Raw genomic sequence first — 26275 nt, forward strand, 5'->3', positions numbered from 1 at the left:
AAATTTGACCAGTAGGAGTAGAATAGATTTTAACTATAATCATTATGTTAAAATGACTTTAAAATTTCATTTGATTTCTATTGTAAGATGCCCAAACGTATTATATTCATGTTTGTTATTCCATCTTTTTGCATCACAAGTGTTCGTTTGTGAAACATGATTCATAATCTAGCATTACTGAACTAATATATATGGAAGGAAAAATAAAAAAAAAATCTTTTTCCTCTATAGGGCCCTCAATAAATAAAGCTAAAGTTCGTGCAGCACAAGAAAGGAACAAAGGTACAGAAAGAGAAAAACTCCTGTTCTTCTAGCCATTTTAAACAAAGTGGTCAGTGGACTCTGAATTCTGGCTGAAGAGTTATAAATTGTAGCAAGTTTCTATGATTACCGTCTCACAACTGTAAAATGGTACTGGGATTAATTTTCTACATAACTGGAAGAAAAACAGTAATTCTGAACAGTTTGGATTCAGGAAGAATTATATCAACATCAGTTATTTATCAGCATTACTTAAACTAGAAACATTAATGAGAAATAATAATTTATTGTCGTTTTTGTTCCTGAAAAGGAAACTGTTTTGCAATAGAAATAGATTCCTGGTAACACTTAAAGTGATAGGTATGAGATTAGATTGCTGAAACACTGACAATTTTTAATGCGAGTCAATGCAATTTTTGGCTTTATTTTTAGAAGAAAAATAAGCCATCTGTCAAAATGTAATATTTTTAATATTTGCCAAAGGGTCTGTATATATACTTTATTATAAAATAGATCTTTTGTAGCTCAAAAGTAAAAGTACATAAATGCAATAAATTAACTTTATACATCCTTATACTGAAATAATTTTACTATGTCAGAAAGCTGTAGGCTTCATTAATGCTTGGTCTCCAAAAATCTGCTTAAAAAATGTGACATGCTCTTCACAATGTTCTCCTACAAGAAAAGGAGAGAAAATGTAGTCAGTGTCATTTTTGACATTTTAAGGAATCCCACTTGGGTATATTATCAATATTGTTTTTTTTTTTTTTAATCAACCTCAGGAGCTACCTCTGCTTCACACACTCTTTATTACTCATACCCCAATTTTGAAACTGGGAAGCTGGATCACAAAACAGAAATCAAATGGGTAAAGGAGATGCATATAGGCTACAATACATTGTATACATAGCTTATGCTATGACTTTTGTATAATAATATTAGGAAAAGTAGATTTAATGCATAATCAAGAACATTGAGAGGAAAATGTTGCAGATTATCTTTGAGGCACTTTCCACAGAATTAAATATGATCTTTTTTCTTATATATAGTTAGAAATTATAATTTGATTTGATATTGATATTTACTTCACTCTTGAACACTATTGATAACTAAAGCTGTTATTGAGAAATGCAGAAGGGTCCCTGGTAGAGTGGAACTGCATGCATGAGGGAATATTAATAATCCTTTGCTGATTTGGAAATGGGAGTATGGGGATATTTTTCCTACAAAAAAACCTTAAAGTTAGAAAAAAAAGACAAGAATTTTGATTACAGGGAGATGAAGTTCTATTAAATAACTAGAAACATTCTTCTAATCTATCAAATTCATTACTGGGTGGCAATTAATAAAAATGACAAAGCACCTTTTAGTTTTAAGTAAAGGTAAGTTAGTTCTTACGATGTTGTAGCAGGCTGTCTTCAACTGACCTATTAACTCTACTGTTAAAATATAATTACAATTCTATACCAGCTAGCTGTATTGAAGTCAGCATTCAAACAGTAAGACCAATTTTTCTTTCAATTAAGGATCATGCATATTTTTCCAAATGTTGATACTGATACAGATGTTCCAACTGTTTTAGTAACTCTTATCTTTCTCCTAAGCTTGAGAAGGTCCCATTTGTTGTAACTGTTTTCAATATATAAAATTGTGCCTACAGTGCCTTCAGAAATTAAATTTCATTTAAGGAAAAAACAATAGTAGTGGTCTATGTTTCATTTTCTTTTCCTTTCCTGGAGGGGGCCTGGCTTCTTTTTTTAAAAACAAAAACCCATTATCTAATGCATCTTTTGATCAATGTTGAGCAGGAGTGATAAAGTTCATGCTCCAACAAGTCTCTGAAAGTTTATATATGAATTTATATATGAATTACTTACCAAAAAATTATACCAATTTGGTATAATTTACTATCTATCCTTGGAGTAGCTTTTTATCTTTAAAATTAATTTTTATTTTGCAGTTTAAAAAATTACTACCTCTCTCTATTGATGAAAAAGTAGGAAGTTAGTGGAGGAGCCAATGTCGTGAGGAGGAGGAGCCAATGTCGCAACGAGATGGTGGTCTCAATGCTCTGAGACCATAGCCAATACTTTTGCCACTGGGGGGTCCCAACGGACCTAAACCATCCCGAAGAGACGGTGAACAGGAAGATTATGTCTTGCTGATCTCGGGGATATCACAAAATCCTCGAAAGAAGCAAGAGAAGATCTTCAAGCCGGTGACAAAAATTTCAGCCACAAGGCTGACAAAATCGGGGCGGCCCAACGGAAGGATACGGAAAGTGTTTCCAGCTGGTGAGGAATTTTTATTGCTTTAAAAAAGAATTTGCCTACAAAAACTTAATAACCAATTTAAATCAAAGAATAGAAGAATCAAGTGGCGAAATTGAATTTGGAATGATTTTGGACAGCGGTTACCTTACTTTTTAAATGTTATTCACATGGATCGAATCTATACAAGCCTTTTGAAACAGATGGATTAAGTTTTCTTCTTCTCTCTTTGTGACTCTCTGTAATTCACAGATTAAAGCTTTCCTCTTTATCCCTGTGGCTATATACAAAAAGAAACTCTTTAAGAGTGTTTACGCTCTTAAAAGCAGCAGAATACTCTTTGATTATTCAAAACGGAACGTTTCTTCTTTTCTTTCACGGATTGCTGACTTGACACCCCAAGGCTTTGTTTTGGCTACACACCGATAAAAGAACACACAGATGTCCCTTTGAAATTTGATCAGAGGAGAAATCTTTCAAGCTAAGGTTGCTGTGGTTGTCAAGAATGACACAATACCCAAAAAAAAATAGAGGTCCTGACTTTGCAAGATATACTTTCAGAATTACAGAAATTATTAAATAAAGAAGAAAAACAATTCAAATACTTAGAACACATAACAAGAAAATATGATGAAAAAATTGAAAATGTTCATCAAATGCAAAACGGGGTGATTGAAACTCAAAACACCGAAGTGGAAAATGAATATAAAGAGACTAAACAGGCTGATATCTATGGTAATTGGTTTGTTCCTGAAAATGGAAAGAATGGAATACAGAAAGAGGGATTAAACGGAGAGGAAATCTACTTCAAGGGCCAATATATAGAAGAAGATAAAATTATGGACAAAGAAATTCCACTAGTAAAAGTTTTGATAACATTGCTGACAATCAAAGACAAACTGAACAAGAAAACAGAAAGAGGGCATCAAGATTATATGAGAGATCTTACAAACAAGGAATTGCTAAGAGAAGTCCATACAAAGCTGATCAAGAAGATGACTAGAGGATTGATACCACAAATGGCAGAAGATATGAGATTGTTTTGTTATTGGAAAGATACAGATTGATAGATGGAAGAATATAATTTAAAACTAGTTAAACTTAGTGAAACTTAGTAATAGATATAATTAATACATAACTGATAATGATAATAATGTATACAATGTGTTGTGTTATGATAAGTAATAATTGGATATGAATAGTGAATGGCACTCATGAAAGGAGGATTAGAAATCCTTTTAGATTATATACAAAGGTTAATACAAAAGAATTAAATTAGATATAGTTAAGGTTTGATTATTAGGGGGAAATGTTATGATATAGGATATAGTCAAATAAAGGAGGGATGATGACAACCTGTATGTATGTATGTATGTATGTATGTATGTATGTATGTATGTGTACAATATAAGGAATCTGGATGAAAATTGCAAAAAGTGATCTCGGAAGGAGGATTAGAAAAGTTTGTTACTAAATATTATGGATGTTTAGCTAGAATAGGATATAAGGATTCAGTGCTATTGGAGGATTTTAGAAATATTAAATGAAATGCCAGTATGTGATTATGTATTAAATTTTGGTATATTTTATGATGAATGATGTTTAAATAATTATAGTCAAATGGAGGTACAAGGGTAACATGTATAAATATTTGAATTAAAATACTTGAGTTAATATGAATTATGTTTGATGACTGTGGAAGAGATGCACAAAAACCTTTTGTAACCAACTGATACACTTTCTACAGTATGTAAGGAAGGAAGAGTTTATGTGTTGTGTTTGTTTTGGAAAATAAAATAAAATAAATATTTTTTTAAAAAACTAGGAAGTTAGTGAGACCCTGTTGCACCAATTAAAAATAATAGAGCTTTATGTTTGAAACAATCTAACAGACGGCAGGATTATTAGCTCTGAACTTTGAATATTATAAAAATTAAAAAGAGGACCCAACCTTCTTTATATGCCTACCAAATTGCTGTTTACCTGGAGTGAAGCTAGGGTTTCCACGAATTCGCTGATTTCTCTGCTCAAAAAACCTGAATATGGTATAGAAGAGCATCTCATCTTCTGTTTGCTTTGCTGCATCAAGGAATTTACGAGCAGAAATGCTGTCATGTCCACCAATTCCTCTGATAAATCTCAAGGCAGCTAGTACTTGATGTTTAGACAACAAAACTTCTACTATTTCATCATTTGCTGTACAAAGTCTCTGAAAGCATAAATGATAACATTAAATGGCTGCTGACCATACCTATGACTTCTTTCCCATGAGCACCTTGCTTTATTTTCTAGTTATTAGTAAGTTTATTGTTGCAACCATAAATTATAACGTAGCATGCTATAAAATATAATAGTTTTGAATAGTGGTTTTTTTTCTTCAAAATGAGATGGACAGCAAATAAATTAATTTAATAAATAAATAATATTGTAAAACAATATTACATCTTTATCGGTATTCCTTTCTTTAATATTTTCTCTGTTTCAAGAGCCAAGTTCTCCCAAAGATGGTAGGGAATACAGTTATAGGATCTGTGACAAAAATTTGGTCCACTGATTCAAAGAAGAAACAAAGTTTGAGAAAACAAAGTTTGATAAGATAGAATCTTTGAAGGCTTTCTAATTTGTTATAGGGGCCCAGTAATGCATGATATATTTTAATGGAGATGGAAGGTAGCTCTATCCCTATCTTTAAACAGGCAATGGGAAAGCCCAAAATATTCCTTATGAAATTCTTTGGCTTAATTCCAATTGGACAATTAATAGATTTTACCTTTACTTAGAACTGCCTTCCCATAATTACCCATAATCAAAGGAAGAAAATGGCACGCACACTTCCTCTGTCTACTTACCTTTAACATATCCAGGGAGAGCTGATGTGCTGGTGGGTAAATACTTTCAAGAGACAACAATAAGCAAGCCTAAAATAAGAGATAAGTCAGTATCTAATATTTCACAATTTGCTCCTCAGTTTAGTAAATCATTCTTGCTCAACAACAAAGCACAGTAGAGCATAGTAGAAGGTGATGTGTTCATATCATTATTTTTAAATCTCTATGATGCAGTGAAGATTATGCAAGGTTACTCACCAAAGGCTTTGAATCATTGAGAACATGGTACTGTAGGAACTGATGAAGCATGTAGAATAAATTGTGCTGAACAAGGGTTTTGATTACCAATTCATAAAGAAAATGCTAAAAGGACAAAACAGGGAAACAGCAAACTCAGCAAATTTATAAACATTTAGTTAAACCTCAATTTGTAAGAAAAATGTGGTAAGCAGAGTATATGACTTAAGTATATCCAAAAGAAATTAGTCTCTATTGAAATGCATTTGCATGTGAATTAACACTTTTATGAGCAGTAAAGTTTTATGATATCCAAAATTTCAAGTTTGAAATGGGCAGTTCCAACACGTTAGCTGAAAAAATACATGCATAAATACATAAATAAAATTTTAGAAAAGAACTCCTGAAACTTAACTATTGGCATGAAAGCAACATAGAAATATTATATAGCTACTCTACCTATAAATAAACATTGCATAAGCTTCTAAAATTGTACACATGTGAGGAACTGGTGGCAAAGGATGAGGAAGTGTGCATTTCACTTATGCAATTGTGGGAGTTTTTAATCTAATGATTGTCAAAGAGTTATTTGAGGCAAAACATATATGTATTTAAGGACTCAAAGCTGAAAGGCATTAAAAGTTATTTACATTCCTTAAATTTTCATATCGTTCAGAAATTGTTCCTTGACATAAAATATAATCTACATTAAGCCTGATTCCATTCTCCAGTATATCCCCATGTATTCTTAAATTATGCCAATTATTTGGATTCATTTCAATAATTCAGGGTTAGTTTTGGAATGGGCACAAACTTGGCCATCTTAAGAAATGATGGGAATGAATTAGAAAGTGCAAACATCTTGGTTCATGCCTAGACAATTTGGGGGCTTTCAAAACTGACAGACCTTTTTCTTCAGAATTTGTTGGTCTTAGGAACTACAGAAGTGAAGTTCTTCCAGTGCTTGCTGGATGAGCAATGTTGGATTATCAGATTTCTGTTCCATCTCATCCTGCACACACTGCTACATGTACAGGAAATAGGGTATCTATTCAGAGGTTTGAGCCAACATATTATCAATAAGAAAGAAATTTTCAGCAGGTGGATTTCTATTGTTTCCACAGAGGTTACAGCAATCTGAAACCATTGTCTGGACATGGTTGGGAGCAAATGAACTAAATCCAGGTAGTTTGGGTACATAGTGATTATGTAAATAAATAGTAGAATACCTCTGATATGCAGATTACTCTTCTTTGTAGTACCAAATGGGGGAATTCTTCTGGAGTTTGACATTAACAGATAAATCTCAATTGGCCTGTTGTAACCTTTTAGTATTTAGAGAGTCACTTCTCTGTTCCTATACTTTCTCTCTCATGCAGCTGCCTTTTCTCATACATACAGCTGCCTTTTGAAGAGGTTTCAAGATTTCAACTAATCCCAAACATACTAGATATGTTTACTACTATACTATAACATACTACAAGGAGGAGGGCCTTCTCAGTAGTAGCCCCGACCCTTTGGAACGAGCTCCCCGTGGAGATTCGCACCCTCTCCACCGTCCAGGCCTTCCGCACAGCCCTTAAGAACTGGCTCGCCCGTCAGGCCTGGGGATAAAGATAGTTACCCCTCCCGAATGATGAATGTATGTTGTTTACTATTTTATTATATGTTTCTATCTTAATGTCTGTATTCCCCTTCCCCGATTTTATGTGAGCCGCCCTGAGTCCCCTCAGGGAAAAGGGCGGCCTACAAATATTAATAAAATCTATAAAATAAATCTAAATCTATATCTTAAAGTGTAAAATAAAAATACTTAGCAAAAGCTATTTCAAATTATGACACTTTCAAGTACTTACCTGAACAGCTATCTGGAACTGATTGAGTGAGCGAATATACTCCATTACAACAGCAATAGTGAACTTGTGGGGGGCCTCCTTATTAGAAAATAAGTGGAAAAATATATTTGACAACAAGTTTACAGAATTTGGATTTGAGTTGTATTTAATGATTTGGTGCTATTCAGAATTCAAATTTGCTTTAGCAAGTTCGCTAGCATATTATAAAACTTTTATTTAATCATATCATTTGATATTTGATATCATTTGATATAAACAGAAGTACCGTATTTTCACGTATATACCCCGCCCACGCAAATAACCCGCCCATGCAAATAACCAGCAGGTTTTCAAGATTTATGTAAAAAAGTTTTTATACACCCCGCCTTCTTATATAACCCGCAGCGGCGGTCTGGCTGGCTAGCGAGGAACGACGACCATCTGCTGGAGGCGAAGCGAAGGGAGCCCGCTCTGACCCGAGCTGCGTCCCTCCCCCTCCTCTAGCTCTGCCATTGCTGCAAACTGCACAGCGGCCCCCGTTTTCTCGCCGCTCCCGCCTGCCCCAGGAAAAGGAGGAGGAGGAGAAGCGGCGTGAAGGGAGCGTTGCTTCGAGATGATCTCAAGCAGAACCCGCCTTCTTATATAACCCGCAGCGGCGGTCTGGCCGGCTAGCGAGGAACGACAACCATCTGCTGGAGGCGAAGCGAAGGGAGCCCGCTCTGACCCGAGCTGCGTCCCTCCCCCTCCTCTAGCTCTGCCATTGCTGCAAACTGCACAGCGGCCACCGTTTTCTCGCCGCTCCCGCCTGCCCCAGGAAAAGGAGGAGGAGGAGAAGCGGCGCGAAGGGAGCGTTGCTTCGAGATGATCTCAAACGGAACCCGAGGCGCGCCGGCCGTGCGCAGCCCTTTTACACGGCCGGTGCAGTTCCAGGAAAAACAACACTGCGCCGTGGAGAAGAAACCATTTTGCGCCGCCCCTGTCCCCCGCCCCCCCCGATGAGAAAAAGGACCCCAGTGATGAGCGGAATGAGCTCGCCCACACAAGGGAGGAGGAGGGGAAGTTCCATTCATGAAGACGGGTTTCTAAGCGCGCACAACAGTTGGACAACGTTTTATATTGATGTGAAAATATTCGTGTAAAATATTTTTCGTATACCCCGCCCACTTTTATACCCCGCGGGGGGTGGGCATGCGGGGTAGGTAAAAACGCACATTGCCCGCGGGTTATATGCGTGAAAATACGGTAATTAAAGCAGAATTCTCCTATTAACTGACCTTTTTTTCAGTAAAGATTGATAGAACGTGAGTATACATGTCTGACTGATCAATAACTGCCTGTGTACGAACTGGGCGTTTTGGTGGTGGATTACCTCGGCTCTGTCCAGTTTCTAATGCCTGCAAAAGGAGCATAAAACATTTTATTAAATCATGTACTTTAGTTGAAAGCAGTCACTAAATAATAGATTTTAAAGTAATTTTGCATCTAAAATTTAGAATATTTTTAAGCCACTATAGATTAAGTAAGAATTGTGACCAAAAATATATACTGATACTTCAAAGTGTTTTATTACATTATTATGAAAAATGGAATACATTGTGAAGTACTTTTGCAATAACGAGACTTGCTATTAAACAGTTAATACTTTGGGGCACTGCAACTCAATGATAAGAGTAGAGTAATGTATTGGTGCTTCCACAACAAAGGGTCATGTAATCAGTTCCAGCTTCTGACAGAAGGGAATTTTAAATTTTATATATTGTTACAATGCACGAGAAATTACTTCACAATCATGCTTGTATAATACAGATTTTTTTTCACTTGACATTTTTGAATGCTAACAGAGTGAGCCACTGTGTAGAAGATGATAACCACTAACAGATCAGTTGGCTGTACCTGCCATATCCAAGGAAAAAAATATTTTAAAAGGCTCTTCTATGTGGATACCACAGCACTTTTCACCTTGGTAATAATATAGTGATTTAATTAATAAAAGCTAGATCAATATCATATGATAAAAGAAATTCATGCTAATCAAAGAATATATGTAAGATACAGTAGTCACAACTTGCCATAGTATAAGCCTGTTCTGCTTCTAAGTATCTCTTATATACGTGATTGAGCTTGTCAAAAACAGTGGCAATTACACTCAACGAGCCTCCCTCTGGTTCATTTAACACTGCAACAGAACACATAAGGACATCTAAAATAAGTAAAGCCACAGAATGTAGCAATAGCAGAATGCAAACTTGATACCATAATAGATAAGTTAGATAAATAGATAAGTTTTTATTCAAACTGCATAATGCATATTATTTCATATGCCATAAAATACTCTGAGCAAATATCATTATTCTATACTACAAGGCATAGTATTCTATACTAATAAAATACTATACTTTGTAGAAAAGCATTATGCTATGTCAGCATGCTTTTAAAAAGGTCACAGAAATTTTTGATTCATAGGAGCTTCCTCAAATTGAAGCAGAAGCTTACTTTGGGAACACACAGAAAGAATAACCATCTTGCAGTCTTTCCGTTGCAGAAGGAAGTCCATTAGCTTTCCCTTGTCTGGAAAAAGATTTACGGTAGGTTCAAGTTTCATTTGCAGATTCCAGAGATAACCTACAGTAAAAAAAGAAGAGTACACTCCTCTCATAACTGATGGTACTGTACCACGATAAGCTTCAGTTCAAGGGAGAGAGATTTAATAGACTGCGGTTTCATAGGTAGTCAAGTATTTCACCAGAATTCTTTCATCACCACATTCTGATAAGTAACATTATTTTCTCCAGGCATTTTGTGCATTAGGTATCTAATTAATATATTTTATACAGCAGCATATTTAATACTTTGTATTATAAACACACAAACATTCCGATGCTGATTAAAAAATGAATGTAAAAAGTTTCATACCTTCACTTGCGCTAATGATAATATCAGGCTGAAAGACAATCCAGGATGATGAATCTAAACGTTAAGCAAAACTCTTACTAATGTCCAATGGGTTTTGCCTCAGTAAAAGTTTTAATTGTTTATGCAGCCAGCCACTTTGAATAACAGCTCACTTGCTTCACATATCCAAGGAAGACAGGGATATTTGTTCTTTAAGCACATGATGGCCCCCAGCAAATTATCTGTCAATTTTTTTTAATGCCAAAGCAGAAGTAAGATATCGTTTAAAGGTATGCTTTTTAAAAGGAAAGAAAGCAACAATTTACCAAGTTTTAAATTTCTCAAATACATAGAGGTCTCTAGCTGAAAAGAAGCTACTAGTGTCAACGCCTCTTAGAAGAACATTGAAAGTGAAAAATTACCTATAAACTTAATTTTTAATGTTTTCTATGCACTCATACATTATCAATATGCTTCTGGGAGCAACTCAAAGAGCTAGCAGAACCTAGTAAATTAGTCTCCACTCTTCTATATTTTTGAAAACAAATCACACTGAATGCAAATAAATTTCAAAATAAAGATCAATAGGATTTTACAGGCTGAAAAACTACACAACAAGCTCTTATTGTAATAGATTAATGGGAGGGGTGAATCCATTAACGCAGAACATCTGTTAAATCTGAATAGAATTACAAACATCTGTACTGTATGCATTTTAATATACTGTATCTTCAATGACAATCCAGTGCATAAAAGTAGATTTTGTTTGTTATATCTAAAGTCTGCTAAAGTGACCATTCAGAAGAAGCACTGTGCATTATTTCTGTATTATTTATTTCTACTCCTCACAGATAAAAATATCATGTTTACCACAGATGCACACTTGTGCTCCTTTCAAATATTAAAAATATCATGTTGCCAAAGAATAAATAAAATCTATGATTTTTATTTCAAGGATACAGAGTTTACAGGGAACTGGAAACTGATTAGTTACAGAAGCTGGACCTGCAAATAAGAAAAAGGTGTGATTTATATAGATTAGAGAGGAAATTATTTGTTATGTTTGTCAGAAATAACTCTTTTTACAACAAACTGTGTACTCTGAATGCTAAACTTAAAGTCCTTAGCCCATAGGTTACTGTCATATATAAATCAGAAACAAAGATACAACCAAAAGCTAACTTTCCAAAAGTTTAATATTTAATTCTTTTAAAATATTAATTGTAGCTTATGAATTATATTCAATGCAAATTCAAGCTTCATAAATGTTATACTCAATGAATGCAGATTGTTTTACATGATGTAACAGCTTCCCTCAATGCAAATATTTCTTTAGGATTCTAGCACTTTTTCCAGGAAATAACTATTGATAATTGTCAGGAAGATAAATAGTTCATTTTTTAATTAACTGAGCTATACTAATTTAGAGGTCCAAATGGAATCTAGAAGGCTTATAACAAAGATAAAACACCTATTCTCCAATCTTTGAAGAATACCATGATGCAAATGGTAGATTAAAATGGTTTAGCATATTTAAGGTTTGCCCACTGCTTTGGTATGCATGTGGGAAGCTGACGAGATTTCACAACTAAGGCTCTATAGTATTTTGAAGGCAAAGAGGAATTTGGGGCATGATCAAAATACCAATTTCCAAAAAGTGTAGCAACTTTCAGTGTGCTTAAAGCAGTTGAGTCTTTTCCTGGGATGGTTGTCCCCTGAGCTGAAATACCATACTTGACTGAAGGAGCTTCAAGCATACATACTTCAAAGTACATTACCTTCAAAACCAAACTTTTGTACAACTCTATCCAAAATTCATTTTTATTTATTTTCCAAACCACAAAAGAAAAATATGGTCATGGTCCAATAATATAAGGAGAGCAGGTATAATAGGCCACAATGTTAGGCTTTTTTTTCTCCCAAGACCAGGATAATATATTAGATGAAATATTGCTCATTTCTGTTTATCCGGTTTTATATTTAATAAATATAATGAACTTATTATGCCAAGAAATATTTTAAAATGAAATATTAAGACTACTGGAACGTAACTTTTAATTAATAAAAAATCTAGCAATTTCGGCTTCAAAAACTATAGGTATAGATGCAGTATTTGCATTTTCAAGGGAATATAAAATATGCAATTCTGTACCTGCCACAGGAATCTGGTACGGTTGTATGGATCGAGGTGGAAGTACAAGCTGGTGCAGTGTAATCGTGCCATCAAATTCCCCCTTTAATTTGATGTCATATATAATAGAGGTCTAAAAAACACCCAAAAATCTATTTATGGTAAGTGTTCAAGCACAATTGCATCCATGCAGAAACAATAAAACAATTGTTGTAACCATGATGATTCTTTTTATTCTGTTTGGCATAACAATAATTAAGATCCTATCCTAAAAATAAATTTCAACTGAATATAAATATACACTGCTCAAAAAAATAAAGGGAACACAAAAATAAGACATCCAAGATCTGAATGAATGAAATATTCTTATTAAATACTTTGTTCATTACATAGTTGAATGTGCTGACAACAAAATCACAGAAAAATCACCAATGGAAATCAAATTTAGCAACCCATGGAGGTCTGGATTTGGAGTTACACTCAAAATTAAAGCGGAAAAAAACACTACAGGCTGATCCAACTGATGTAATGTCCTTAAAACAAGTCAAAATGAGGCTCAGTAGTGTGTGTGGTCTCCACATGCCTGTATGACCTCCCTACAATGCCTGGGCATGCTCCTGATGAGGTGGTGGATGGTCTCCTCCCACACCTGGACTAAAGCATCCGCCAACTCCTGGACAGTCTGTGGTGCAACGTGGCGTTGATGGATGGAGCGAGACATGATGTCCCAGATGTGCTCAATTGGATTCAGGTCTGGGGAATGGGCGAGCCAGTCCATAGCATCAATGCCTTTATCTTGCAGGGACTGCTGACACACTCCAGCCACATGAGGTCTAGCATTGTCTTGCATTAGGAGGAACCCAGTGCCAACCACACCAGCATATGGTCTCACAAGGGGTCTGAGGATCTCATCTCGGTACCTAATGGCAGTCAAGCTACCTCTGGCGAGCACATGGAGGGCTGTGCGGCCCCCTAAAGAAATGCCACCCCACACCACTACTGACCCACTGCCAAACCGGTCATGCTGGAGGATGTTGCAGGCAGCAGAACGTTCTCCACGGCATCTCCAGACCCTGTCACATCTCTCACATGTGCTCAGTGTGAACCTACTTTCATCTGTGAAGAGCACAGGACACCAGTGGCGAATTTGCCAACCTTGGTGTTCTCTGGCAAATGCCAATCGTCCTGCACGGTGTTGGGCTGTAAGCACAACCCTCACCTGTGGGCGTCGGGCCCTCATACCACCCTCATGGAGTCTGTTTCTGACTGTTTGAGTAGCCACATGCACCTTCCCATAAATATCCCAGCACCATTTCATAGAGGGCTTTATAGATAACAACCAGCACCCTGAATTTCATCTGGAAGCACAATGGAGCCAGTGCAGCTCACAGAAGTGTAACATGGGATGTGCATGTAACTGCTTCATGGTTCAGGAAGGGGGTGCAATTGATGCACAAAATAAAGTTGTGCAAAGGACCTCCTGGCAATAGCTATAACCTACTCTATGAGTAGGAGTTGTGATTCCGGGAGGACCTCCAAATTGCACACCATTTTTCTTTACGGTGAAACCCCATCCAAGATTTTAAAAAAGCCTGGATCCAGTGAGCCCTAAATCAAATAGCTACTCAGTCTTGTCAGGGTTTGTTTGGATGCCACTTTTCCAGTTTCTAAGATGAAAACAAAACCAACCCTACACAATTATCATATTAACATGACTCTTAAACTTTAATAAATCAGTATAGTAATTTCCTGTATGCTAAGCTAATTAGCTGTCTTGAGCTACCAAAATATAATATGGAGAAAAAAAAATAGTACCTCAGTGTCCTGATGATGAACTACCACTAAATTATCCACAACGTTCAGTGCAAATTTCCCAGTCCTATATAACTTCAATATATGCAATTTCTTACAGGAGCCTTCCCTGTAGTAGCATTAATTGGGGGGGGGGGGAGAATGTTAATCAGCAACCTTAGTAGTCACCTTTTAATAGTTGTTATGAAAGCTGAAAAGGATAAGAATCAACAAATTTACCTTGGCAAATGATAAAGAACTACCTCAGCTCCGGTACTATTTGAAGTCCTTGAGTGGTGTCTCAAGTAAAGAACATAAAGTTGGCCATATCTAAAGAAACATAATACATGTTTAACTTCTAAGCAGATAACATTTATATAATCTTGTTTTTTTTCAGGACAAGCTATTTTGGCAGAATGCAAAAAAGAAATAAATAGTGTAACAGTTCAGATGCTCAGACATCACCAATAAACACTGGGCTGATGTCTTTTCCTCACATAGTTACAGAGAGCTACCCCCAAGTCCTCCCTCAGAAAAAACAGTTGGCTCGTTCCTCACTTTAGGGGCCATCTTCCTTTCTTTGGCCAATGTAGATTACATGTGTCTCTCTTGATGCTTGCCCTTGCCTTCTTCTTAGAGTTGAAAGAGAATGACTGGCCCAAAATGGAAGCCAGCTTCCACTGTTAAGGCAAGAATAAAATGCAGGATTCCCTACTTCTAATCAGACACCTTCGCTGCGAGATCAAAATGGCTCTCTTGTCTGTGAAATAATTCACAAGAAAATTAAAAAACGTTTTATTTATTTTTTCTGAATAAATTACAGATGGATTTATTTCATCTTTTCAAAGTGATATGGAGATCATTCTGTTAACTTACAAGCTATTCTTACAAATAATTTCTATGATTTTTCAAAACAGTTTTTAAAAGAATGCTACATGTAATAAGGTGATCAATTGGAACTGTTAGTTTTGTTTGCTTATTTCCTCATTTCTTCTCTATTTTATTCAAGTTAATTGACTCAAAACTGACTTCAAATCCATTCCACTGATCAAGAAAATGTTGCTTATGTCTTCACTAAGAAGACAATCTATTTGCTCAGGAAAAGGAAAATACAGCATCTGCGTTGGGAAAGAAGCACAATAATATACTTACATTGTAGTCAAAGCAATATCTCTTTCAGATAGGCTGAGCTTGGAGGACTTTGGTGCTGTAGGTAACTCAATTTCAAACTTTGACAGCTTTGACATAGCTCCACCCTACGTGAAAAGTACTGCATTTAATTCTATGTAACTCCCTCACACTTCATTGTATTTCTTACCATTCTAAAATATGTTCCAGTAAAATATAATGTAAAAAACAACAAGCAATTATTATTACTTTTGGTTGCAGTGCTTTAGGCCATCTCAAACAGTTTAACCCATCTGAAAATCAAATGCTATAATTTTTGTTTCCTAACGCAAAATTTGTGAAACTTAAGTTGCAGTTGGGTATCTGAGTTAGTATATTTACTTAAAATGCATATTTTAGACATAAAGGACTACAACAATTTGAAATGCATTTCTTATATATTAAACATAAGTACCTTAGAGCAATTTTGCAAAGTAACCATGGAAAATTGCATTGACTGCAGTAATATTATTTTACCTTGAAATAGAATGGCTGGAGAACATTTCCAACTACTGTCGTTGACAACAAAATGACAGAGCTCTCAGGACAGTACATAAACCAGTTGACATTAATATTCTGACTCTTCAAAAGCTTTAACGTTCGTTTCTCTGGTAACACCTGAAGATATAATGGCTACAATCAGACCTATATACTGTATATTTTCAAACTGTCTATATAAACTTCAGATTTTGAAAACTGCTGCTGCTGCAGTGGGTGATTCTCTGATTGACTACAGACAAATTAAAGAATTAGCACTTTACTTTTGTGAAGTTCTTACAGGACTCTGATTTAGACTATTGTTTTGGGGAGTGAGTAGGTACATAATTGACAGTTGCAGAGCAGAGAGGCTGGGGAGCTTCCACAGAAGAGATGCCCAAGCAACCTGCAACCTTCCCTGCCAGCTTCTTGATTCCCAACTTTCCCAATCACCTTCCCAGAACCAAAGGCTTTGCTAATGGGAAGGTGGCAGGCAGTATCGGCAGTCACAATGGACTTTACAGTTCCTGCTGGCTGTGCCTTATGGGAGGCTGTCATGGAAATAAAGATCACGTGACCACAGCTGACTGTGACAGCCCAGCAATACTTGAAGCAGCAATAAGTTCCCCAAATTTCATACCCACAGGAGTCATGGATCCCAGCATTTTGTAAGTTAGCCTATTTGAGTTACTTTAGTTTAATAATTATTTCACTATACCTTCCAATTGTGGTCAATTGAAGGTGAAACAGTCAAATAGATATGAATTTTAATATTACAGAGACATTTTGTGTAATACAGCAAGCATCTTATATGTCTATTTTTTTGCAGAATCAATGGCTTTTATTACTAAAATATTACTTAGCTAAAAAGGTTTATTTTCAGACTATAATATCTTTCTTGAAAAAACTGAAGCTATTTCTAGTAGGTTTATGAGAATTAAACAGATTTCAAAAGACCAAAACAATCTTACACACAATGAACTATAATATCATTTAATCCTTTAAACATAAAACAAATTCTCTGACTTTTTTAAAAGGTATGTATATTTTTACTTACTTGGTAAAACTCAATTCCCTGATCTGTTACGAAAACGATCTCTGCAGAGCCTGTCCAACAGAATCCTAAAATACTGGCATTCTTAGTCTTTAATTTAAAAAAAAGCATTTAATTGAAATAGGCATACACTGTCAAGTAAAGTAAAATCAGTTTATATATGTCCTTTTAAAAAATATTTCTACTTTTCTTTTTAAATATTTAAAAAGCAGCACAACAAATTTTAAGAATGCCCTGTCTCAGTTTTCCATAAAGGAAATCTCTGGCAAATGCACTTTCAAGACAGTATTGGAGATCTTGTCCAAGTGGATACATAAATAAAACTATAGAGGATTTCATTTATCAACATAAGCAGCTTGAATGGTTATGGAGCATATTAGCCCCAAAGAAGCACTTTCAGAACAAGTGTAATATATTTTGGACATTATTTAAGAGCTTACCTATAGCTTTTTATACTAAATGCAACTTCTAGGCCTGTGATGGCAAACCTATGGACACAAGTGCCACAGATGGCACGCAGAGCCGTCTGCAGACATGCAAGCCATTGCCCAGCTCAGCTCCATCATGCATGCACACACCTCCTGCCGACCAGCTGGCTTTTGGGTCTCCGCATGCATAGGAGATGCACACACATGCGTTGGGGGTTACACCAGCATGCTTGGGGTCACGCCAGCATGTGTGGGGTCACGCCGGCATGCGTGAGGCCATTCACGCATGCGTGGGGTCACATGTGCATGCATGGGTCAGGGCACATGTGGGGGATCACGCACCCATGCACGGGGGGGACAGGGGGAACACAGAAGTGTGCATGCGCGCAGGGGCCCCACATTGCATTTTGGGTTCATGCCCCCACATGTACTTCTTCAGCACACAACGACAAAGAGGTTAGCCATCAGTGTTCTAGGCCAATTTCCAAAGCAGCCCCAAGAAAAGCATATTATAACTACCCAGTCTTAAGCTTATGAGTGCATAAGGCATTCTGTTAGCAGTTGATGAACAATGAGTAGAAGGATTTTAATTCTTGCAGCTAAGCAATGTTATTATTCCTCTAACCACTTGGACAAGCTTTTTCTTTTCACTATGCATATTTATGCTTGCAAAATAACCAATTTTAATTGCCATTTTCTTTCAGGCTAACACGCTGACTGGGAGGTAGAGAAACTAACATCTGAAGCATTTTAATGATTTGCAGTTACAACTTTTCAAAATACTAATATAATGGTATTGTAGATGCCGCACTGTTAGAATGAATACTTTAATATGCTGAGGGATTGCTTTAGTTTAGTATTTTGTTATGTGTACTATACCTTGCATTCTTGAGTGTATTCTAATTGTGGGCTGTCTGGAATAAAGTTCAGGAAATCCTGGAATGACATGAAAAACAAGCAATTAAAAATATTTGTGGAGAACCTGTGCAGAAATAGCAATATCTAACACATGGATTTTCATCCATTTGAGTGCATGAATCTGCAAAATGTCAGACTTTATTAATCTACTCAAAATAATGATATAAGTACACAGAGCTGTACAAACATATTTTCTGCTTGAATATTTTATCTCATTTTCCTCAACTATCTTTGAACTATAATACAAACAGAATAGAAATTGAAAAGACGAAAGGTTACATAAGTAAAAAGTTAATGATCAAAATAGATGAGAAAATGCATTTAATACACTATAACATAATTCAAAGATGCAAATCTAAATAGGTAATTTGAAAGCTTTTCAAATAGTTTTAATAAAAATCACTACCACTTCCTGATTCCATTTGCGGCAGTTTGTATTATTCTCCCTCTGGAAAGGAGACCCTACAAACTGAATCAAGCATTAGTCACTGAGCCGAGGTGGCGCAGTGGTTAGAGTGCTGTACTGCAGCCACTTCAGCTGACTGTTATCTGCAGTTCAGCTGTTCAAATCTCACCGGCTCAGGGTTGACTCAGCCTTCCATCCTTCCGAGGTGGGTGAAATGAGGACCCAGACTGTGGGGGCGATATGCTGACTCTGTAACATTATTATGTTATTTTATGTATTCCTTTCTCAAACCACCATATCTCAGAGTAGTTTATAATACTATGTTCATACAGTAATAAAAATATGTACAAATATAGTGGTAGAAAGGAAACAAAAACAAATCCCAACCATCTAACATCTATCATTTCTTTAATAATAAGCAAATAATAAGTAGTATATTTTGTTTGAATATTTTTAAAAAACTTGCTTCTTTCTATTTTAAGAAAGATATTTCTTACCACACTCTTCAATGTTCTCTGAACAGCCAGTATCTTATTGCCCAAAGAAAACTTGATACATTTCACTTCTCCTTTGTCTTCCATTCTAGAAATATAGAATTCGTTTCTGTATTTTAGATACAGGACATGTATCTGATTAATTTCTACAGTATCTCAATAACAGCCATGCTGGCCTAGACTGGTAGAAATTAGTTTAAATTATGTGAAGGGACTTTTTAAAATATTAATTGTAATAGTTTTGAAGTTCAATAAAATTAAACAAGGGGAAGAATATTGCTGATCCCCAATATCCATGTTCATTCCAAAGGAAGTGAGTTTTAGTGGTTGCTAGACAACCACTAAACCGCTTTGTTGGGTCATCATTCAGAGATATTTCTTTACCTAAACAGAAAAGAGAATCAGGTAGGCAAAAGAGCAGTAGGAGCAAAAGTGGCTTCTGATTTCCTGATTATCTTCTCCGTTGAGTTTCCTTGTGGTAAACTGACAGGGAACATCAGAAGCCTTCCTTCCTTCTGTCCTATTTTTCTTTCCTTCTGTCTTTCCTTCCTTCTCTCACTCCCTAGAATTCCTGCTGGCTTCCCCATTTACTTTGCTTGTGAGAACTTCCAGAGAGAAACCAGGAAGAAGTTGCAAGTTCAAGGCCCAAAGGAAGGTAAGTGGCTTCTGCCCAGTGGGGAAGGAAGAGGGTGTGTAGGGGTGCTGGTCAGAGAGGCTATGTGGAGTGCAGAAGAGATACCATATGGATTGGGAAGAATATAGGGGTGTGCACCAGAAATGCTGTGCAGTTCCTGGAAGGCTCATGGGAGGAGGGGAGCAGCAAAGATCGGAAAGGGTGCTCAAGGTGCTATATAAGTGGGCAGAGCATGTGGGGAGGCAGTGTGAGTGAAAGGGGCTTGGGGTCATGGAGGTGTGTAAGAGGTAACCTGCATGTCAAGTATGGTACGGGGGAAATGAGTCAAGAAGACCTCATGGGGTCACAGAGTTGTATGAGGGGCAACATGCCAGTCAGAAATTGAGCATGGGATGGGTGGGTCATGAAGATTTGTGGGTATGCTGAAGAGATGCCACGTGAGGTAGGGAAGGCACATGGGGAGTTCAGGAAGGATGCATGGAGGTGCACAAGAGGTGCTGTATGTGTCAGGGAAGGTATGAGGGAGTGGCTGGGAAGGTTGCACGGTGGTTCTTTTCTCCCTGTTCTTTTCTTCCTTCTTTCTCCCTTCCCTTTCCAGGAGGCAAGGTAGGTGATAGCTGCTGGATGAGGGAGAGGGAGATTGTGAGACTGGCTAAGAACCTGCCATGAAATACAGAAAATGAAGATCACATGACCCCAAATTTTATTTCCTTGGTACTCATGCATTGATTCAAATCAAAGGGTCCTCAGGACTCTATAAGTTGGTTCAAAAATTGTTGATCTATAATGCATCTTTACCCCCCGTTTAAAGTCATGTTAACAAGAATTTTGGTAATATATAGATAGCATTGTTATATCAGTTATTTCAAAATCCCAAAACAAGACGTCAACACGTTAATGGTATATGCTATAGCATTAAGTGCAAGACAATCTGATTATGTTTCTCTGGGTTTAGCTATACTGCATTCCCATGAGCTCAACGCAGAGGATGAAAAATTCCATATTGTGGATGAAATGAGGATAGTACTACAGCTATTCGAATAGTATCCCACAATTGCAATGATCTCATTCTTGTACAGGAATAAATATCTGCTAAAATATCTGGAACAAACTGAAAGGATTCATTTGTCTTTATGGTCTGAGAAGGCTAAGTATTCAACACCCATTTTATGTTATTTTGAAATACTATTTCAAGGCTGATTCAAATTGAAGACATCATAAGGGAAAATAGGAGAAATATTTCCATATATAATTTATCAAAATTAAATCAACCTTTTCATTCTTATGATTACCTAGATTATGTAGTTATGATCAAATTCCTTTATGCAAGCTATCAGTATTTAAGCAGGGGCTTAAAAAGGAATTTAATAAAAGGTAATGTGAAAAAATATGTGAGAATTATGCATGGATCCAACCCTTGACTACTCTTGATAGATATCATAAACCCCATCTGTCCCAGTTTCAATAAAAATAAGCTGTTAAGATCTGTGAGGATTAAAGAACCACAAACAGACCTTCTCTGTGCTTGCAATCTTCTACAAGGATATTTTTTCAATAATAAGAAAAGTCTGTATGTCTGGATTAACACTACATTCCTGCACAGAAGGCTGTCCAGCGGAAAAAGAAAGCTATGCTTGACTGCCCAACTTTTACCTAGTATTCACAAGGTGTATAGATGCCCACAATGCTAGATTTAATCATCATGATATACATATTAAGTTTAGATTCAAAGAGCCTGCAATTTGTGTAGACATTTGTGTAGAGTAAATCCTAGTAGAATGTCAGTGCTGTTTGGGAACTCTTCATATTTCAGTAATCAGAATAGCTCAGTAGAATAGTTTTTATCAAACTAATTTTAATAAATAGGGAATCAAATAAATTGGGCACCACAGATTGATGTATTATTCTAACTATATTTCTAATTTCATGTATTTTACAGTATCAAATTTTACTAACACATGTACTCAAGATAAAATAAAAGTGATTACATTCATATTCCTTAGTTTAGTGTTTTTTAAAATAACTATTGTCATTTACTAGTTAAAGAAAATACAGAGTGAAAGATAACTTACAATGAGAAGAAATATCATTTGAACAGTATATTTGTATTTGCAAACTTCACAACACAATACTATTAGCTGTCAAAAAAAGAAAACAGTATATAGGATGCATTTATATCACCTAAATGAGATGAGATTGCGGTCTTCCAAGCCTTTAACTACTACCCCAGTAGCTCCACCAGATCGAACAGCAAAAACCTAAATAAATAAATAAATAGAGAGAGAGAGAGAGAGAGAGAGAGAGAGAGAGAGAGAGAGAGAGAGAGAGAGAGAGAGAGAGAGAGATCTAGTTTGAGCTAGAACGTATTTTAAAAGTTCTTCATCTTCAAAACAATGGAATTTATTTTCCATAAAATGTTAATAGAATAAATAGGCTATAACACCAAGATTAAAAAGTGTTTCTCACACATAATTACTAGGAGCCATACATTGATAAAATGACAGAAGTAATGATGATGAAATCAGAAAATGTTGCCTTATTTCTACTCTGCTCCTCTTTCCCATTCCTTGTTGGGAATGGCTTTTGCCAAAATGTGAACAAGCCATTTGTTATTCTACTAAATTAATCTGAGAGCTGCATCTTACTCCAGATTCCTCATTCCTGGGAAGTGGGTTTACACTAGCCAAAGTGAAGAACAATGTACAGTGGTACATTGACCGGTACCTCCGGTCACGACTATGATCTGTTCCAGGACTTTGGTTGTCACCCGATTTGGTCGTGACTGAAAGCAAGACTGACTACACATGTGCGCACACAAAAAAATGGCATGAAAGGGAAAATCGCTGCGGCTGTGATTGATCGCCACCCAAAGATGTGTTCTTGAACAGAGTGAAACATTTAGCGGATATTTTGGTCAGTGACCCAAGGTTCCACTATACACAACTGGAGGGGAAAAAAATTAGAATCAAATTTCAACAATAAAGATCCTCAGCTGTCCTTTGAGACCAAAATCACATGAAGCCACTTAAAGACAGCAAAATAGTACATGAGGACACATCATGTGAAAGCACTCAGACAATTTTCTCAGGAATAAAGATGTCTTTCAGGTTCCAGACACTGCCAATGAGGGCGGGGGGAACCTTATTAATTTTGGTTCTCATATTAAGACAAAATTGTCAGATTATGAATAAAATCAAACCCACAGAGTCCAAGAGATTTACCTTTGTGATTAAAACTGTTTAACAACTTGTCTGTTAAACTCCCTATAAAACACCTATTGGTAAAACGAGGCAAGAACCCTTTCCACGTTTGTTTAAAATGAGAATAATCTGATAACTGAACTATTTCCCACCATCTATATGCAAAATATAATTATATACACATAAAACAGCTGCCCTGTATGCAGGTTGTGTATAGTACAAATTAGAGGAAAATCCTTTAATCCAATGTTTTTTATCACTCATTTTTCATACAACTCAGGCATTAGTATTGATAACCTGTCCGCAAGTGGATCAAAAGTCTTTTCATGGAATCAGAGGCTTCTTGGATGCAAAGGGTTCTTGCATTGTCATTATTGCAAAATTGCAGGGTTTTGCCACCTTTTCCTAAGAAGATTTCTAAACATTTAAATCTCTTTCCGCCCAACTGTGCAACTGTAGGAGTCATTCTGACAGAGCAGGAAGAGTGGGAACCAGATGCGGTACTATGACAAAAAGAGATATAAACGTGGGGACTCAGTTCAAGGTTGGTTTAGGATGTGGAAAAGCAGGAAGAGCCATGGTGGGGCAATGGTTAGAACGCAATATTGCAGGCTAGTTCTACCCACTGCCAGCAGATCGATTCCCACCGGCTCAAGGTTGACTCAGCCTTCCATCCTTCCAAGGTAGGTAAAATGAGGACTCAGATTGTTGGGGGCAATAGGCTGACTCTGTAAACCGCTTAGAGTGGGCTGTAAAGGTGCTGTGAAGCGGGATACAAGTCTAAGTACTATTGCTTTCACTGTGCACAAGATACAGAAGCGTTCCGGTCCAGCCGAAGGGAAGGAGAGGACGGAGGCGCGACAAGCAGGTCGCGCGGGCGGGGCATGTGGAACCAGGGAGAGAACTCCGCCCCCTTCCCGCGGCCTGAGTCTCTCACCTGCTTATTGGCCTCGTCGAAGAAAACGCAGTTAACGGGGCTCGCCTTTTCGAACTGCACGGGCCGCGCGCACAGCGCCAAGTAATAGTCCTCGCTGGTGGTCGTCGCCATGGCAGCAGTAGAACGATCGGCAGGCAGAGAGTGCCTCGCACACCCCACCTCCCTCCCCCACGGCCACGCCCCGAGGTTCGACCGATCTGTTTTCGCTCACCGCCCCCCTCCCGGCGCCACAAAGCGGTTGGTGCGTGAGGGCATGTAGACGCACGAGTCTTCCTTTCTTCGGTGCCGAACGGCCGCTTCCTGGTAGTACCGTTCTTGCGCATGATCAGAGAGCTACCGGTCCCTTAAAGGCGCAGTGCGAGGGAGGAGCCGTCGAGATTGGCATGTGAAGTCCCAACGTTCTAATTCAGGGGTCCCAAACTTGGCAACTTTAAGACTTGTGGGCTTCAACTCCCAGAATTCTCCAGCTCTGCTATACTGGCTGGAGAATTCTGAGAGTTGAAGTCCACAAAGTTGCCAAATTTGGGGACCCCTGTTCTGAAACCTGATCTGAGGCTGATCTCTTTCCCGGTATGTGAGCAGGTGTAGAATTAACATGGCACTGAATATTTATTTAGTCATTAAATGTATGTGCCGCCCATCTCAACATCGAGCGAGCTGGGCGGCTGACAACATAATTAAAAACGAGTTTACAATATTAAATTTTGCTGATTTAACAGTTACATTTGAAAAGAGGGAAAGCGGGTGTATATGTGCACACGGTGTTTTCCTCTGGCACTTAGACCGATGATTAATTAGGTGCCCATCAGTCGGATATTTTCTCTCTGATGTGTTCCTCAGCTCTTCGCATGGTGTATGCATTGCTATTAAGCTGATTTGCATCCACCTGGCTGCTAGTCGTCCTCATTTATCCCACTTTTCCCAGCATTAGTTCCCCCACCCCACCACGAATCCACAAGAGTAGTTTGAGCCTGGTCATTTGTGCCCCAAGTGTGAAGTCCAACTTAATCATTGTTTGATAATCCGTTTTTTATTATTCCTCAGGTTTTTTGCCTACCAACGATAAAATCTTGTGTTTGAAAAGTTTTTGTGAGACAGCAGATAAATTTGCAGTTTAGTTCTACAAACATTAATCAACAATCCAGTTACATACTTGTGCTAAAGGAGGAGGCAGACCCACTTCAAAGACCTATTTCCTTGCTAAACTCAGACTATAAGCTATTTGCTTCAATTGGCAGAATAGCTTAAAAAATATCTAAACAATTTTATCCTGATCAAAATGGTTTCTTACCAAAGAGACAAAGTAAATATGAGAATAATTATAGACACTTTGAAATATTATGAGGCACATCCTAAAAAACAAGTGGCTCTGATGTTTTTAGATGCACAGAAAGCTTTTGATAATGTGAATTGGTGATTTATGTCACTACAAGTGGAACACATGGGCTTTGGTAAGAAATTTACCCAAGCCATACAAACTATATACCACAAGCAAATAACAAGAATAATGATAAATGGAGAATTGACAGACTCTCTTGAAATAAGGAAAGGAACAAGGTTGCCCACTATCCCCTTTGTTATTTGTCTTAACATTAGAAATTCTAAACAGAAATATTAGAGAAGAAAAAAGATATAAAAGGAATGAAAATCAAAAAGGAAGAATACAAATTACAAGCATTTGCAGATGATCTGATCTTCATTCTAGAAACTGCACCTAAATTGATAGAAAAATAGAGGAATATGGAAAAGTAGCAGGTCTGAAAAAATAAATAAAGATAAAACGAAGATTTTGACCAAAAAAAATTAACATCAAGACAAAAGGAAGAATTGGTGGAAGCTTTGATGATCCAAGTCACGAACAAGGTCAAATATTTGGGAATATATTTGACAGCAAGATGCGGTACACTTAAAGAGAACAATTACTATAAGCTTAAGCAGCAGATTGCAAAAGACTTGACAAAATGGGAAAATCTACAACTATCAATGATAGGGAGAATATCTACAATCAAAATGAATATTTTGCCCAGAATTTTATATTTGTTTCAGACAATTCCAATCAGACTTCGGAAAGACTACTTTGACGACCTAAATAAAATAGTGCTGAAATATATTTGGCAGGGAAAGCAAGCAAGAATGAAACTAAAAATGTTACAAGATGCTAGAATAAGAGGGCTTGGTCTGCCTAACTGGGAATTATACTATCAGGCAACAAATTTAATGTGTATCAAAGAGTGGATAACATTAAGAAATTCTAGATTACTGACGGTAGAGGGACATGATTTGTTGCTGGGATGGCATGCTTTCTTATGGTACAA

The 26275-nt window shown here is 36.9% G+C and overlaps 2 protein-coding genes across 5 annotated transcripts in view; one reads left to right on the forward strand and one right to left on the reverse strand.

The window, feature by feature from the left end:
- The window catches only part of NPC1 (NPC intracellular cholesterol transporter 1), a 50110-nt gene extending 45758 nt beyond the window's left edge, over window positions 1–4352 (forward strand). Inside the window, exons 25-26 of one of the 2 annotated variants that reach the window (XM_087707178.1) lie at window positions 232–282; window positions 2222–4352. In XM_087707178.1, the coding sequence (XP_087563304.1) occupies window positions 232–282; window positions 2222–2226 (56 nt within the window). In that variant the 3' untranslated portion in view covers window positions 2227–4352. Of the gene's footprint in view, window positions 1–231; window positions 2018–2221 lie in introns of those variants that run through there. The other variant, XM_087707176.1, reaches the window with a different exon arrangement.
- On the reverse strand, window positions 747–24275 carry RMC1 (regulator of MON1-CCZ1). Of its 3 annotated transcripts, none has more exons than XM_014065525.2 (20): window positions 23961–24275; window positions 22005–22081; window positions 19193–19277; window positions 18251–18307; window positions 16947–17033; window positions 15890–16030; window positions 15398–15501; window positions 14486–14575; window positions 14270–14375; window positions 12476–12587; window positions 11284–11328; window positions 10345–10398; window positions 9925–9999; window positions 9501–9607; window positions 8706–8825; window positions 7453–7530; window positions 5618–5722; window positions 5381–5449; window positions 4515–4740; window positions 747–936 (listed from the first exon to the last, which is right to left on the reverse strand). In XM_014065525.2, the coding sequence occupies exons 1-20, from the start codon at window positions 24069–24071 to the stop codon at window positions 857–859; spliced, it is 1929 nt and encodes a 642-aa protein (XP_013921000.2). In that variant the 5' UTR covers window positions 24072–24275; the 3' UTR covers window positions 747–856. The 3 variants fall into 3 exon arrangements, with proteins under 3 accessions (XP_013921000.2, XP_013920999.2, XP_087563305.1); XM_014065524.2 differs by having other exon boundaries at window positions 9925–10053; window positions 23961–24274; XM_087707179.1 differs by lacking the exon at window positions 7453–7530 and having other exon boundaries at window positions 9925–10053.
- Window positions 24276–26275: the final 2000 nt, after the last annotated feature.

Source organism: Thamnophis sirtalis, unplaced genomic scaffold, assembly GCF_051295495.1.
Source record: "Thamnophis sirtalis isolate CommonGarterSnake01/CBP01778 unplaced genomic scaffold, rThaSir2_p1.2 scaffold_2, whole genome shotgun sequence".
In the NCBI taxonomy this organism is placed as follows: domain Eukaryota; kingdom Metazoa; phylum Chordata; class Lepidosauria; order Squamata; family Natricidae; genus Thamnophis; species Thamnophis sirtalis.